This window comes from Watersipora subatra, chromosome 3 (assembly GCF_963576615.1).
Source record: "Watersipora subatra chromosome 3, tzWatSuba1.1, whole genome shotgun sequence".
Taxonomy (NCBI): domain Eukaryota; kingdom Metazoa; phylum Bryozoa; class Gymnolaemata; order Cheilostomatida; family Watersiporidae; genus Watersipora; species Watersipora subatra.
This window is the reverse complement of record NC_088710.1, coordinates 36,724,477-36,740,461: the sequence shown is the minus strand read 5'-3', so window position 1 is coordinate 36,740,461 and position 15,985 is coordinate 36,724,477. Positions and strand designations below refer to the sequence as shown.

At 33.9% G+C, this 15,985-nt stretch overlaps 1 protein-coding gene across 2 annotated transcripts in view; it reads right to left on the bottom strand.

The window, feature by feature from the left end:
- Positions 1–1,841: 1,841 nt before the first annotated feature.
- Positions 1,842–15,985, bottom strand: part of LOC137389681 (sarcosine dehydrogenase, mitochondrial-like) — a 37,440-nt gene continuing 23,296 nt past the window's right edge. For both annotated transcript variants that reach the window (XM_068075760.1, XM_068075759.1), the window contains exons 15-21: positions 15,652–15,799; positions 15,379–15,451; positions 15,061–15,247; positions 13,903–14,071; positions 10,850–11,010; positions 9,082–9,186; positions 1,842–2,090 (exon numbers count right to left, since the gene is read on the bottom strand). In XM_068075760.1, coding sequence (XP_067931861.1) covers positions 9,083–9,186; positions 10,850–11,010; positions 13,903–14,071; positions 15,061–15,247; positions 15,379–15,451; positions 15,652–15,799 — 842 coding nt within the window. In that variant the 3' untranslated portion in view covers positions 1,842–2,090; position 9,082. The remainder of the gene's footprint in view (positions 2,091–9,081; positions 9,187–10,849; positions 11,011–13,902; positions 14,072–15,060; positions 15,248–15,378; positions 15,452–15,651; positions 15,800–15,985) is intronic.

Genomic DNA, 15,985 nt, shown 5'->3' with positions numbered 1-15,985 from the left:
AGAAAGGGTACTGATGGTTGAGAAATGCAATATTAGCAGTCAAATGGCACTGCAGTGCAATAGGATAACTGCAATGGTAGCTGTAATGTGTTGGGTCTGGGTGTTATTATATTTAACAAACAGCAATAATGAAAGGAAAGGATTATATGTTTATATCTCTCCCCCTGCAATAGGAGAAATGCAATATTAGAAGTAAAATGCACTGATATTATTAGAATAACCAATATTATTAATATAGTAATACAGTAATAATAGAAAACCAATGCACAATTTTGTTTACATTTCAAAACGTCATAGCTAACAATATCAAGAAGTTGTGATATTTATATAGATTTTTAGAAAATCTATTTAACAAAACTATTTAGAAAAAACAAAAACAGTAACATATTGCCCATCATCTATGTTGTTAGTGTGACTATAACACTTCAATAGTCATCCAAACTTGTAATCAAATATTGTAGTAATCTCATAAGAATCATTAGAAAAAATATTGTCATTTCCTTTACTTTCACTGCTTTGGACATCAGTTAGAATACCAAAGTACTCAAAAGTGTCTAAAATGTCAGTTACTTTGAAATAGGCAAAAAAGAAACGATGATATTTCAGTACTTTTACGTTAATTACAAAAACCTTCAGCGATTCGACAATGCTATAGACTGATGAAATGCGCACGCCATTTTTTCGTGAAATGCACACGACTTAATGGTTCTATTCTCTGTCGCTCAGCGTTTCGTTTGCCAGTCTTAATTTTAATAAAAGTAAGGCTTAGCAAGTTTTAATAACGATTTTCGGCCAAATTAATCTGTCTCTTTGTGTATAATCCGTTCAGATGGGTAAGTTTTAAGATACTGTCGACACTTTTCAAAGACTTGGTAATATATTTAAATAGGTTTATATGTGTTTTGTATCGTTATTATACTTAAACGAATCCACAGAAAAATGGTTAAATTTGTTGATGAGATTTTGGTACAAGGGTTTGCGATGTTGTTGATGAATAATTTTTGTAAGTTGTGTGCACATGCATTTATCATAAAAACTCTCAAACATTCGCTCCGCTCGTTTGGTCATGGGATAAATTAAGAGTGTAGGGCCAATTATTGAGGTATGAAAATGTCAATGTGCTGACTCTTTGATTTCATTCCATCATCTCAGCAGGCTATTAGATAAAATGAATGTAAGTCATAACACTACCAGTGATACCACAAGCTGAAAACCTTTTATGCAGAATAGTCTGGGAAATGCAGTCAAAAGCCCTCTTAAAATCAAGGAAAATCAGAGATACTAGGAGTATTTCCACTTAAGTCATTTATTATTTTATTCTTTCTCAAATATTCTTGAATATGGAAGGTGGCACGTTTTTACAAAGTTTTAGACATTATAGGAAGAATTGAAATTGACCTAGTCTTAATAATCGCTAGTCGACCTAGTCGATTAATGACGGCTTACTGGATCTTACCATATACCACTATCAGTGTGTAGGATGATGTGGATTGCGCGGGACAGTATCTCACCACTATAATGCTGTGTTATATATAATGCTGTCGTATATATAAGCACCTGTGGATGACCTTGCCTCAATTGGAAATACAATTGTGTTACCGTAAACCTAGTAGTAATCATGTCTATTCATCTCCTTTATTTTGAGCTAATGCAATAATGCAAGTATTGCAGTAATGCAACCTCCAGTCTTCATTCGCTGTCTTTAGAGATCTTATGAGACTGTTCTAACCTATGATCCAATTATTTAACAAACTTGTGATTTGCATGAGTGGGCAACTACTTTTCCAATAAGATACAACAAATTCCCCTAAAAACATGAGAATGTCTGCATAAAAATGATAGATATATTGGCAGCATTTATTGTTCAAGTAAGAAATGCATGAATAGCCATCGTCACACAATACTTGAGCGTCTCACAATATATGGAACTGCTGATGTATGTTTCTGCGTAAGACAATGAGCAACAGGAGGAAGACCAGTACGAATATACAATAACCAAAGACTGGTGCTGTTACACTAGGCTACACTGTAGTTTTTCTTCTCACTAGTCACACGGATAGTGGCTCAAGTCAGACATCTGTTTCAACTTTCTGTAATAAATTAACAATGTTGAACCAGAAGAATACAAATACAAAGATACAACAAAGCAACTTTGCATCCATTTTATTCAAAGACAAATCTAAAATTAGAAAATATTGTTAAGCATGTTCAACTTGGTAACTAGTAACCACAGTATTTCATGCTTTTATGACCTTATGACCTCTTGTATTCCTTTATTCCATAGAAATGTGCAAAGCTTCTAAGATTTGACACGCTGAAATAAAAATTTTTTAGTGTTTATTCATCGAGGAATATATATATATTTGAGAAATAAATAAATAATAAAAATAAATATAGATATTTGATCTACATTTGAGACCTCGATGTATAATTTTAGGTTGCTACCATAAAATAAAAATGACCTAAAATAAAAATGAAACATTAATTATTACTCAACTTTCACAGATAAATATCCTCAAACACGAGTTATTTTTATAGTAAACTAGGTGAATGCGCGGCGTTGCGTGGGTAATAAAAAGTTTTTGGACAGAAAATTTATTTTTATTTAACATATAACAACAGTTACCATTCTAACTTTCTAACTTCATATCATGAGAAAAATGTTTTGTGTAGTTTAAATAAACTAAGAGCAAAAATAAAGCAACTGTAAAGGTGTTTAAATGTAGGTGTGAAATAAATAACAAGTAATGGCTAAATAAAGTCTGTTTTGCAGCGATTACAACAAAAAGTGATTTTGTAATGATACAATTAATACAAACTGAGAAAACATAATGAAAATCATGAATTTGTTGAATGAATAACAGTGCATAGAAGTGTGTATACAAAAAGTTTGCGTTTGTTTTCCTTTTGAAAGTTTTTTAAAAGCCAGTTTAAAATCCATAACCTATTTTTTTAATCTGTAATTTTCAACTTTTCAATTTCAAATGTGCCGTTACACTACAGCTGTTTCCGGTTTTTCGTAAGATCTATCGTTAAATCTGTCAAAGTTAAATACTCTAAAAAGCTCTATTTGAATGTACTGAGGATCTATTTCTCAATCATTCCCTATTATAGTGGTGCTTAATTAGAGGTGATGTTCAAATAGAGGTGTTGCATAGAGGTGTATTTTTAAATAGCTTTTCATAAATTTGTGAAGATAAAATTAACCTTTTTACAGGCGAAGTGTGTGTCGCCTATACTTTGCACTCTCCTTCAGGCGGAGCGACATTAATCCTTTTAGATGCAAAAATTTTGCTAGCTCACTTCCAACTTGTAGATCGCCAAATTAAAATGAATTGGGATGTTGAGTAATATCTCTACCAGTTGATATCTATTGTTAGCGATTAACCTACAACAATTCTATAGCTTGCGTAATAGTTTGTTGAAGCTTTCAATTTTTTTCATTCTAAATTTGAAAGCATCTTTTTATTTTATACGGTGGCTATATTTAACAATGTTGCATAAAGGCTCATTGCACTCATTGATATGTTTGCTACAATTTGCAGCCAAAACTGACGTTTCATGTGCATTAGAAGATGAGTTATGAGCGTCGATCGAGCATAAGCTTTATATAAGCGCAATGATGCTATCAAATAATCTATATATATAAACCTCAAAGTTTGTCATCGCCTGTAATTTGGTCTGTCCAACTATAGCAATTATTATATAGTAATGAAAAATCTGTATCGCAGAATATTTACCCCGGAACGTCTCACTCAACAAGCGATAAACTAACAAAACCAAGCTATGCGAGATACAACGGGCGTAGCTTAACTGGGAGATGAGTCGTTACCTGGGTTAAAATTCGCATAGCATTCTGCATTATGTAACGTCACTGAAGCTTGCTCTCACAGCTCTTATTAGTAAGTTTATTAGCTTACTCAAATTAGCCATTGAAAATGTGCCAGGCTAATGGTAAGTGGCTGGCAACTAACATTACCTGCCACTATTTATAAGCTGTTTTTTAATACGCATGCAACGCCCAGGCATCCGGCTAGTATGGTATAAATCTGCAAATTTATAAGTCATATAATAATAATCTATCAAATGCTACAAATAAATATTCAAGAACAAGTAACATAAGCAAACCATATTTATAATACATGCATAAACAAAAATTTTGTGTACAATTTTCGTAAAGTAGCGCTCAAATAGAGGTGGCGTTCAATTAAAGGATGGCGCTCTAGTTTTAAACCTTTTTTCTATAGTGGCATTAAAATAGAGGTGGTGTTCAAATAGAGGTTTTATGGTACTTTTCACATAGAAAATTCTACATGTATTATTTTGAGTATGAATTGACTCTACATTCCCTCTCTTTTCGGTCAGACAAAGTATCAGACAGTCTGATATCTCATTTTTATGGTTGTACCAGTAATGAGAGGCATCAGTATCGTCGTATTCACAGTTTTGATGAATAGCTTCTGTTGCAAGAGTAACCTTTTTTATACACATACACTTCTATGCACTATAGTAGGCGTTCTTATAACGTAAATTCCAGATAACGTAAAGAATTTACATGAAGTTTTTGCTTCCTACTACGTAAAAAATTCCATATAATGTGAGGTGTCAAGTCGGGCAAGTTCTCTAATTCGATTTTAATATTAGTCTATTTCGTCGAACATGCGGAAGAAAAAATGACATGCGTATAGCGTTATACGTATTACATATACAATTTCCGTGACAACGTAGTTTGTTGTAACAGATAGTCAAATGTGTTGACAAAACTGAGAATAGGATAGCTGTGCAATTGTTTATAAATACAAAGGCAATCGAGTGGTGCAGGTGTTACAACGCCGGTCTACCAATCTGAGTGTCAAGAGTTGGAGTATCATTGAAAGTTCTCTTTTATCCTAACCTTGACCGCTGGAAACAGATCAACGACGAACAGGTAGAACCGTTTTTTATTGTAAAAACATTTTGCTGTTTTGCTTTATTCTAGGTGTATAAAATATATATCATTTGCTTCACTTTGCAGAATAGACATTACGGTTTTAAAAAAACAAGCCAATCCGTGTAGATGTATGACGGAGATGTGCAGTCGCCATCAATTTATTGTAAAATCACAGCAACCATGGTCTATAAAACCAGTGAGATCGATGGTAAAAAAGAGAAAAGTTGTCGATGCAAACCAATAGTACTACAGTTATGGTACAGCCCACGAATTGAAATAGTTCAATTAAGTTTTTCTTTTTTGTATGGCCAAAGAAGTGAGTTTGAAAATATCTTGGAGCGGATTAGGCAATTTATATGTATTTTAACATTCACATAACGTAAATTCCCTCTAACGTAAACTTTCCTGGAATGGATTATTTACATTGTAAGAGCTCTTACTGTAATTGTTATTCTTAATTCAACATATTCATAATTTTAATTTATTTTCTCAGCTCGTATTAATTGTATCAGCACCAAATAATGTTTCATTGTAATCGTAGCAAAACAGACTGTCTAGCCAATATGTACTAATTAATTCACATTTAAACACTTTTACAATTGTTTTATTTTTTGTCCTAATTTATTTGAACAGCACAAAACACTATTCCCATAATATGAAGTTTGAAAGTTAAAATGGTAACTGTTGCATATGTTAAGGAACATAAAGTTTTTTGTGTAAATACTTTCTTATTGCCCGGGCATTCAACTAGTAGTATGATAAATAAGAATTCACTCTAGGGTGTCTTTACCTGCTGAGAGTATATATGAGCTAATAATAAGCTTCAGATAGTCATATTTCTTTACCTGATGAGAGTATATATGAGCTAATAATAAGCTTCAGATAGTCATATTTCTTTACCTGATGAGAGTATATATGAGCTAATAATAAGCTTCAGATATTCATATTTCTTTACCTGATGAGAGTATATATGAGCTAATAATAAGCTTCAGATAGTCATGTTTCTTTACCTGCTGAGAGTATATATGAGCTAATAATAAGCTTCAGATAGTCATATTTCTTTACCTGCTGAGAGTATATATGAGCTAATAATAAGCTTCAGATAGTCATATTTCTTTACCTGCTGAGAGTATATATGAGCTAATAATAAGCTTCAGATATTCATATTTCTTTACCTGATGAGAGTATATATGAGCTAATAATAAGCTTCAGATATTCATATTTCTTTACCTGCTGATGAGAGTATATATGAGCTAATAATAAGCTTCAGATAGTCATATTTCTTTACCTGCTGAGAGTATATATGAGCTAATAATAAGCTTCAGATAGTCATGTTTCTTTACCTGATGAGAGTATATATGAGCTAATAATAAGCTTCAGATAGTCATATTTCTTTACCTGATGAGAGTATATATGAGCTAATAATAAGCTTCAGATATTCATATTTCTTTACCTGATGAGAGTATATATGAGCTAATAATAAGCTTCAGATAGTCATATTTCTTTACCTGCTGAGAGTATATATGAGCTAATAATAAGCTTCAGATAGTCATATTTCTTTACCTGATGAGAGTATATATGAGCTAATAATAAGCTTCAGATATTCATATTTCTTTACCTGATGAGAGTATATATGAGCTAATAATAAGCTTCAGATAGTCATATTTCTTTACCTGCTGAGAGTATATATGAGCTAATAATAAGCTTCAGATAGTCATGTTTCTTTACCTGATGAGAGTATATATGAGCTAATAATAAGCTTCAGATAGTCATATTTCTTTACCTGCTGAGAGTATATATGAGCTAATAATAAGCTTCAGATAGTCATGTTTCTTTACCTGATGAGAGTATATATGAGCTAATAATAAGCTTCAGATAGTCATATTTCTTTACCTGATGAGAGTATATATGAGCTAATAATAAGCTTCAGATATTCATATTTCTTTACCTGCTGAGAGTATATATGAGCTAATAATAAGCTTCAGATAGTCATATTTCTTTACCTGATGAGAGTATATATGAGCTAATAATAAGCTTCAGATAGTCATATTTCTTTACCTGCTGATGAGAGTATATATGAGCTAATAATAAGCTTCAGATAGTCATATTTCTTTACCTGCTGATGAGAGTATATATGAGCTAATAATAAGCTTCAGATATTCATATTTCTTTACCTGATGAGAGTATATATGAGCTAATAATAAGCTTCAGATAGTCATATTTCTTTACCTGCTGATGAGAGTATATATGAGCTAATAATAAGCTTCAGATAGTCATATTTCTTTACCTGCTGATGAGAGTATATATGAGCTAATAATAAGCTTCAGATAGTCATATTTCTTTACCTGCTGATGAGAGTATATATGAGCTAATAATAAGCTTCAGATATTCATATTTCTTTACCTGCTGATGAGAGTATATATGAGCTAATAATAAGCTTCAGATATTCATATTTCTTTACCTGCTGATGAGAGTATATATGAGCTAATAATAAGCTTCAGATATTCATATTTCTTTACCTGATGAGAGTATATATGAGCTAATAATAAGCTTCAGATATTCATATTTCTTTACCTGATGATGAGTATATATGAGCTAATAATAAGCTTCAGATAGTCATATTTCTTTACCTGCTGATGAGAGTATATATGAGCTAATAATAAGCTTCAGATATTCATATTTCTTTACCTGCTGAGAGTATATATGAGCTAATAATAAGCTTCAGATAGTCATATTTCTTTACCTGCTGAGAGTATATATGAGCTAATAATAAGCTTCAGATAGTCATATTTCTTTACCTGCTGATGAGTATATATGAGCTAATAATAAGCTTCAGATATTCATATTTCTTTACCTGATGAGAGTATATATGAGCTAATAATAAGCTTCAGATAGTCATATTTCTTTACCTGCTGAGAGTATATATGAGCTAATAATAAGCTTCAGATAGTCATGTTTCTTTACCTGATGAGAGTATATATGAGCTAATAATAAGCTTCAGATAGTCATATTTCTTTACCTGCTGAGAGTATATATGAGCTAATAATAAGCTTCAGATAGTCATATTTCTTTACCTGATGAGAGTATATATGAGCTAATAATAAGCTTCAGATAGTCATATTTCTTTACCTGCTGAGAGTATATATGAGCTAATAATAAGCTTCAGATATTCATATTTCTTTACCTGCTGATGAGAGTATATATGAGCTAATAATAAGCTTCAGATATTCATATTTCTTTACCTGATGAGAGTATATATGAGCTAATAATAAGCTTCAGATATTCATATTTCTTTACCTGATGAGAGTATATATGAGCTAATAATAAGCTTCAGATAGTCATATTTCTTTACCTGCTGAGAGTATATATGAGCTAATAATAAGCTTCAGATAGTCATATTTCTTTACCTGCTGATGAGAGTATATATGAGCTAATAATAAGCTTCAGATAGTCATATTTCTTTACCTGCTGAGAGTATATATGAGCTAATAATAAGCTTCAGATAGTCATATTTCTTTACCTGATGAGAGTATATATGAGCTAATAATAAGCTTCAGATAGTCATATTTCTTTACCTGATGAGAGTATATATGAGCTAATAATAAGCTTCAGATAGTCATATTTCTTTACCTGCTGATGAGTATATATGAGCTAATAATAAGCTTCAGATAGTCATATTTCTTTACCTGCTGAGAGTATATATGAGCTAATAATAAGCTTCAGATAGTCATATTTCTTTACCTGATGAGAGTATATATGAGCTAATAATAAGCTTCAGATAGTCATATTTCTTTACCTGCTGAGAGTATATATGAGCTAATAATAAGCTTCAGATAGTCATATTTCTTTACCTGCTGATGAGTATATATGAGCTAATAATAAGCTTCAGATAGTCATATTTCTTTACCTGCTGAGAGTATATATGAGCTAATAATAAGCTTCAGATAGTCATATTTCTTTACCTGCTGAGAGTATATATGAGCTAATAATAAGCTTCAGATAGTCATATTTCTTTACCTGCTGATGAGAGTATATATGAGCTAATAATAAGCTTCAGATAGTCATATTTCAAATCTGAAGCAAATCAGACAAAGAATTTAGCAAGAAAACATTTTCAGAAAGAGTTGTCCCGCTTTTTTTTATCTACCCACCTCAGTCATAGATTCCCATCAGTCGATTATTCTGCATATCAAATGGACTCTTGAGATAAGCGGAGGCACTCAGACGCTCCCCCATCCTGTCGAGTTGGTACTTGCCTACAATAAAATGAGTATTAGCTGTTGATCATAACGCGCTGGCTTATTCTGGATGCCAAAAGTTAATACTATTGAAATCTTACGAAGAGTTTCCTAAGAGCCCAGCATAAAAAAAAGATGTCGTAATTATCTTTATATAAGAGCTTACTGCGGGCATTAGGTATAAACAGTTATATGAGCATCCTTACATTGGACAACCATGAGCCAATGAGTTTTGCCCATGATATTTCATGCAGAATGATTATTTTTGCAAATGACGTCTGTCGATCACGGTTACTTTACATAAAAAAGTGCACCAATCAGCAACAGAATTAACCAAGAGGATTTGAGTGATGTACATGTAAATATCGTCTGCAAAAACAATATCAGCGTACTAGAGTTAATGTTAAACTATAGCATTATAGCTTACGACATTATTATTACAGCTAAAACTTAAATAATCATTCTCAATAGTATTATTGCTCGATAGATAATCACTCAAAGTCAATTGAACTACAATTAGTGAAACCTCAATAGCTGTAACGCATCTGACACGACTGGTCATTATGAAGACGAAATTGTGATAATATGATCAAGCTTTTGCTAAGCAAAACTAAGCTCAGGTTTGGCTGTGAACATGAAGGAAAATGATTGTTGCCTTTAGTCTAGTGCAGATATGATAAAGGGGTGGTCACACGAGCGCCGAACAGAACTAAATGACGCAAAACGACGTTGCTGTCAGCTGTAAAAAGTTCGGCCGAAGACATTTCTGGCCGAAACGAACCATTTCGGTCCTGCTCGAAATTTCCTAGCCGAACCCTTGCTCTTATTGGCTGATTAAAATTCTAGCGAGCACGCGTCACATTTCTTCTTAAGTGCGTGTCAGCAAAGTTAAAAAAGAAATGGGGCGATACTTTTATTTCGTTAAATAAACAACATGAAGCAATTTACGACAAGGCTCACCCGAACTTGTGATTGTGTTGCATAAATGTTAAGATGTTGCACTTAAGTTTTGCATAAATATAAGAGAATGGTTGTGATTTTCTTTCGTGTAGAATATAAGTAATGTGTCATATTCATCCTGATGAAGTATCGTTGACTGATTTATTTATGTAAAACCACAGTACTATGCTAAAGACTGTTTTCGTTTATGTACTCAGCATAGAAAAACATTCATATGTTAATAAAAAAAAATTATGCTGATGGAAAGGGTTGGCAAAATCTTTGTATCGAGTGATTTATTTTGAGCAACTGAACGATCTTCTGATAAATCTGCTGTGTAACTATAATTTATAATTGTTCCTCAAAGTTTTTTATTTACAATAGAAATATTTAACTCAAATACATAAAAACTACTAATGAAACAGTGTGCTGTCTCTATACGTATGGTATCTAGGAAGCGAAGTGACTTCGGATGCCGTGTGACATGTGCCACAAACTGAACCAGCCTCCGAACCTACGTCGGTTCGGTGCTCGTGTGACCACGCCTTAAGACAATTACTCAACTAACTACTCACTAATCAGAAATGTTTTGTACGAAGCCTACTAAAGTGGCACCCCCGGCCCTTGGCCATACACAAACGCTGTGCTGAGCCGCACTACATGGCTGGCTCGTGATACGCACAGAGCTCAACTGTCTAAACACAGTTAACATGATTTACGAGTAAGGTTTATTCAGCGTTACCTGATTCAATGAAATCCTTCTGAACTGCTGAACCATTAGGATTTCTGACATATCCCCATGCTATCACCTTATCTAAAGCAAAGGCGTACTCTGCCCTTCGAATGTATCCGACGATCTCTCCATCTCGATAGATTGTTTCAAGGCCATGTAGCGCAGCAGGCCTGTTAAAATAGTGTTTAACATAGACGTAATAACATCATTTATCTATAGTGAAGCGGTTAAATGCCAACGAGGGGCTGACAACTCTACATATACAAAATTATCAATAATTATCAGGACATAAATGTACGGAATGTAATGCCGTACTTAAGGATTGCTTTATACAGTCATACCTTTACATACGAGTGTCGCAATATACCAGAAATTTGAGATACAAGCAAAATTCTGAGCAAATTGTTGCCTTGAGATACGAGCAAATGAGACGGGTGTCGATGCGGCCGCGAGGTCACCGAGTATGCGATAGGCCACTTGCGAGAACAGCATCGCTCGGTCTGAAGGTGAATGCGAGTCAAAATGCGAGGCAAAAAGCGCCGGAAGAAAAGTAAAAACTGAGAATGAAAAACAATTAGAATCAAGTTTAGTGTAACGTTTAGTTAGAGTAGTTAAGTGATTAAAACTTATTTCAAGTGTGTTTATTGTATGCTAAGTTCATTTAAGTTAAATTTAAAGCTTATATTATGTTACAAAGTGTACCGAAGGTGTTGCCATCAAGTTTCTCTCACACTGCAATTAGCCGCTACCTTCATTCTCAAAGGTACAAACTCCATACAATACAGAAGACACTCTTATAACGTTAACTTCACTTGACTTAGATTTATGTAAAGTTTTTGCTTCATATTACATAAGAAATTCTACATAAAGTATCAAGTCGTTGCAAGTTCTCAAATTTGATTGGAACGCAGAGATTCATGTAGCCTTACAGACATTGTTTTTACTCTTGTCAAACTTGGGAGAGAAAACAATATACAGTAGAGGGGTATCTCTATTATATATGCAAGTGTCCCGCAGTCTAGTGTACTGTGAGAGATGGTCAGGTGTGTTAATAGAGCACAGAGAATAAGTAGTCACACAATTATTCCAAAAGAGTTAAAGGCGATCGATTGGTGCAGGCGTTAGAGTTTTAGTCCACCAATTTGAATGTCACGAGTTGGAGTCTCCTTAAAATCAATTTTTATCTGAACTTCTAATCTGGGCTTCGAAAAATGGACAACAAAAATGGAAAATGGACAACACAAAATCACTCTAGACCTATGTTGATAATTTTAACATTGGCTGTAACTTTTAAAAACAACTGAGAAGAGAAGGTATGACAAAAATGACATCAAAAAGAAATCATAATTCCGAATGTAGTAAATGTGCAAAAACGGCGATTGAACAGCAGAAAGAAAAGTTAGACTGGTGAAAGGCGGAGGCTACCACTACCTTACTGAAATGAAGTTTCACTTAGTGTTTGGTACGCAAACGCTAAGTGGCCGATTCCTCCAACTCTTTTCTAACTCCAGCATAGTTGAAAAGTAACATCGGAGATGAAGATTTCATCAAATTTTAGCTGCCGCGGACGTATTTGGAGTGACACAGATGGTTTTGGTAACTTCTTAGCATGTTATTTATGTTAGTTATAGCAATAACTCCTGGCATGTTATGTTAACTATGGCATGTTATGTTAACATGTTAACTATGTTGTGTCATGCAACATAAGCATACTATTCAGCTTCTTGTTGCCTCCATCCTACTTTTTAATTGTTTGTGATTTAAATTCTATAATTTAAACCTATAATTTATGGCGACTCATACTCCACAACGACCTATAATTTATGGCGACTCATACTCCGCAACGACCTATAATTTATGGCGACTCATACACCGCAACGATCTATAATTTATGGCGACTCATACTCCGCAACGACCTATAATTTATGGCGACTCATACTCCGCAACGACCTATAATTTATGGCGACTCATACTCCGCAACGACCTATAATTTATGGTGACTCATACTCCGCAACGACCTATAATTTATGGCGACTCATACTCCGCAACGACCTATAATTTATGGCGACTCATACTCCACAACGACCTATAATTTATGGCGACTCATACTCTCCAACGACCTATAATTTATGGCGACTCATACTCCGCAACGACCTATAATTCGAAAAATATCGAATGCAATATATTTTCTTCCAGCATTGATCTTGCTGTCTAAAAAAAGTAAAACAAATTGATTAAATTGACAGAATGACATTGAAGATGTGTGTTACCTTTATCTTGACATAAAATTATCATAATCATGAGCCCTGAACCAAGTGAAAAGAAAAGAGAGAAAAATTATTGATACAAACCAATAATATCACAGAAACTATTACAGTCATTAAATTAAAAAGTTATCTTTAGTTGGTTCATATTTAAAAGGGGTGAAGTTGGGATGACATATTACATGTACTTAACTGTTTGCATAACGTGAAATCTCTATAACATAGACGTTCTCAAATCGAATTATTTACATTTTAGGAGCGTCCACTGCAATATACATAATAATATTACATTTTACTGCAGATCATAAGCACTAATGTCATAAGGAATTTGTTACGTCATGAGCATTAGTGGTGAATTAATTGGTGGTGAATTACGAAAAATACATTTTCTTATTTGTAATATCCTGTCTTTAGGTTTGTTTTGCCAAGATTAATTAATTTGTATTTAGTTATTTTATAATTGATTTTTGATACGAGAGAACTAACATACAAGCTCGATCCCGGAACGCAGTAAACTCGTATGTTGCTCGTATGTAGAAGTATGACTTACGCGTATATTATGAAGTATTACTTCATAATATGACAATATGACTTTGCCAGTATATTAAGATAAAGCTGTTAAACCTTGGTGTAATTGAGCAAAAACGTGTTCTTGTGAAGTCAGTGAGTTTGTATGATCACTGATTACTTGTTTAGCAAAGTAGTTAACACAGATATCTGCTGTAAAAAAATCGCAGCAAAACAGCTAATGTGCTGGCAGCTGGCAATGCCTTTAGGTTGAAAACAAGAAAAACTCACTCATTCAAGGTGAAACAGACGAGACGTTTATTTAAACCTTTTTTCTTGTAAGCTTCCAGGGCCTCCCTGCCCAGAAACTGTTTGTCAGACTTGAGTTTGCATGTAAAGCCCAAGTCAGCCTCCAAAGGGGAATCATCTGATCGTATGTCCGAGTGCCACATTCGGTAACCTGCAGTTGGTCTATCAGCGTAATAACAATTATATATGAGACGATATATCGATGTGTACTTGTATAACATGTTTTCTGAGTAATTACTAATGTGTAGATGTACACAGTGGAACCTCTAATTACCAAATCAATTTGTTCCAGAAGCGGTTCCGTAAGTAAAAAATCTGGTAAGTTGAAACCGATTTCATCATATGCTAACCCATCCCGATATAACATTTTATATAAACTATAAATACATGTAATGGCTGCAATCGGCAACAAATACATGTTGTAATTATATTACTGCTTAATAAATAGAAACAGTTCGCATGGGAAGAAGAAAGAGTAGAGAAATAATTAATAAAAACTACCGTCTACAGAAGATTTACATTTGGCTGTCTAGACGAGGCTAAGCAAATACCGGGAAGTGGGAGGACAGCAGTCAGAAAAGGTGGGTTGTTGTCTTCGTCTTGTTTTGCTCAAAATAAATGTTTTTACAAATGTAAGTAGAAGGATTTATTTACATTGGAACGAACTAAAAAACTACATCATCATACAGAAAAGACAGAAATTGAATTGCTAAAAATTAATGTTGTCCTACTCTGTGTGTGATATACGACAACTCCAAGTTATATGAAGAATGAATACATAACACTTGCCATTCGCTGCTTCGCCAGCCAATAAAACTGAGTTAGATGCAAATGTAAGTCGTACCCACAGGAAGCAAACAGGCCAAGATATGAAACAAACAAACGGGTCTCAGTTCAGAAAGCCAATCGACCTTTAGTATCTAGAAATATCTTCTATAAGTCGAAACAAAATTTCTACAAAAAGACGTTTTGTAACTCGAAAATTTCACATGTAGAGTCTTTTGTACAAGGAGGTTCCACAGTACTTGTATGACAAGCTTCCCTGATCTTAACTGACCCTAAATCGATAGTGACTAGCAGACAAAACATACAGATCTATTAAGCGATACCAAGAACTTCAGAATAGCAACAACTGATAACCTTTCTCCATGCTGAGAGAGTCCATAGCACGGTAACCCGAGTTTCTAATACCCAGGTCTTTGCCAGCAGACATGACAGCTTCATAAACATTCAGCGCTGACTCATTAGATGCATGCAGCTCCCAGCCCAACTCCCCTACAAAGCTCAGCCTCATCGCTCGTACCTTGTGTCCTCCAACCTGCACCAGCTATGTAATAAGAAATCCATTAGCCAACATTTGCTTACCATAATTTGCTGTAGCAACTTACACATGTTTAGAGATATCTATGAAGGCGAAATGACCTCTAAAAACACTAACAAAAAGCAGTTTTATCCTACTTGATGAGAAGCGAATGGAAAGGCATCGTTTGAAAAATCTGTTCCAGGGCACAACCTTGACAATATCTCTCGACTACAACAAATGCAAAGCCGGAATTTGCATACCAAAAATCGTGCATGAATGCTTAGTGACATTCTTAGTGCTTAATGCACAGCAAACATCAGTGTGCTCTGTACTAAAAATAGAACGCTCACTTTATATAATCTAGGTATATAAGCAGATATAATAAAAATAAATACATAGTGATAATGTGCTTGTTAAGATAGTCTTACCTCTTTGGACCCTGCAAACTAAGAAGAACCATATCATGCGAGAGGTCATGAACTTTGCAATTAAATCCCTTTTCCAGGATTATGTTCTCAATCTTGGCTTTAACATATGGAGAAAAGCCTCCGCCAACAGCTGCATAATAGCTTTTGCCTACAGAATATGATTTCCATTGACCATAACTGCTCATTTACAGGTATCTATTAAGTTAGTATTCAAAACTGTGACAGATGACAGGTCTTAAAAAAAGAACTGCCTACTCATAGAGAATAGAACAAGAGTTGTCTACTCATAGAGCATAGAACAAGAGTTGTCTACTTATAGAGAATTGAACAAGAA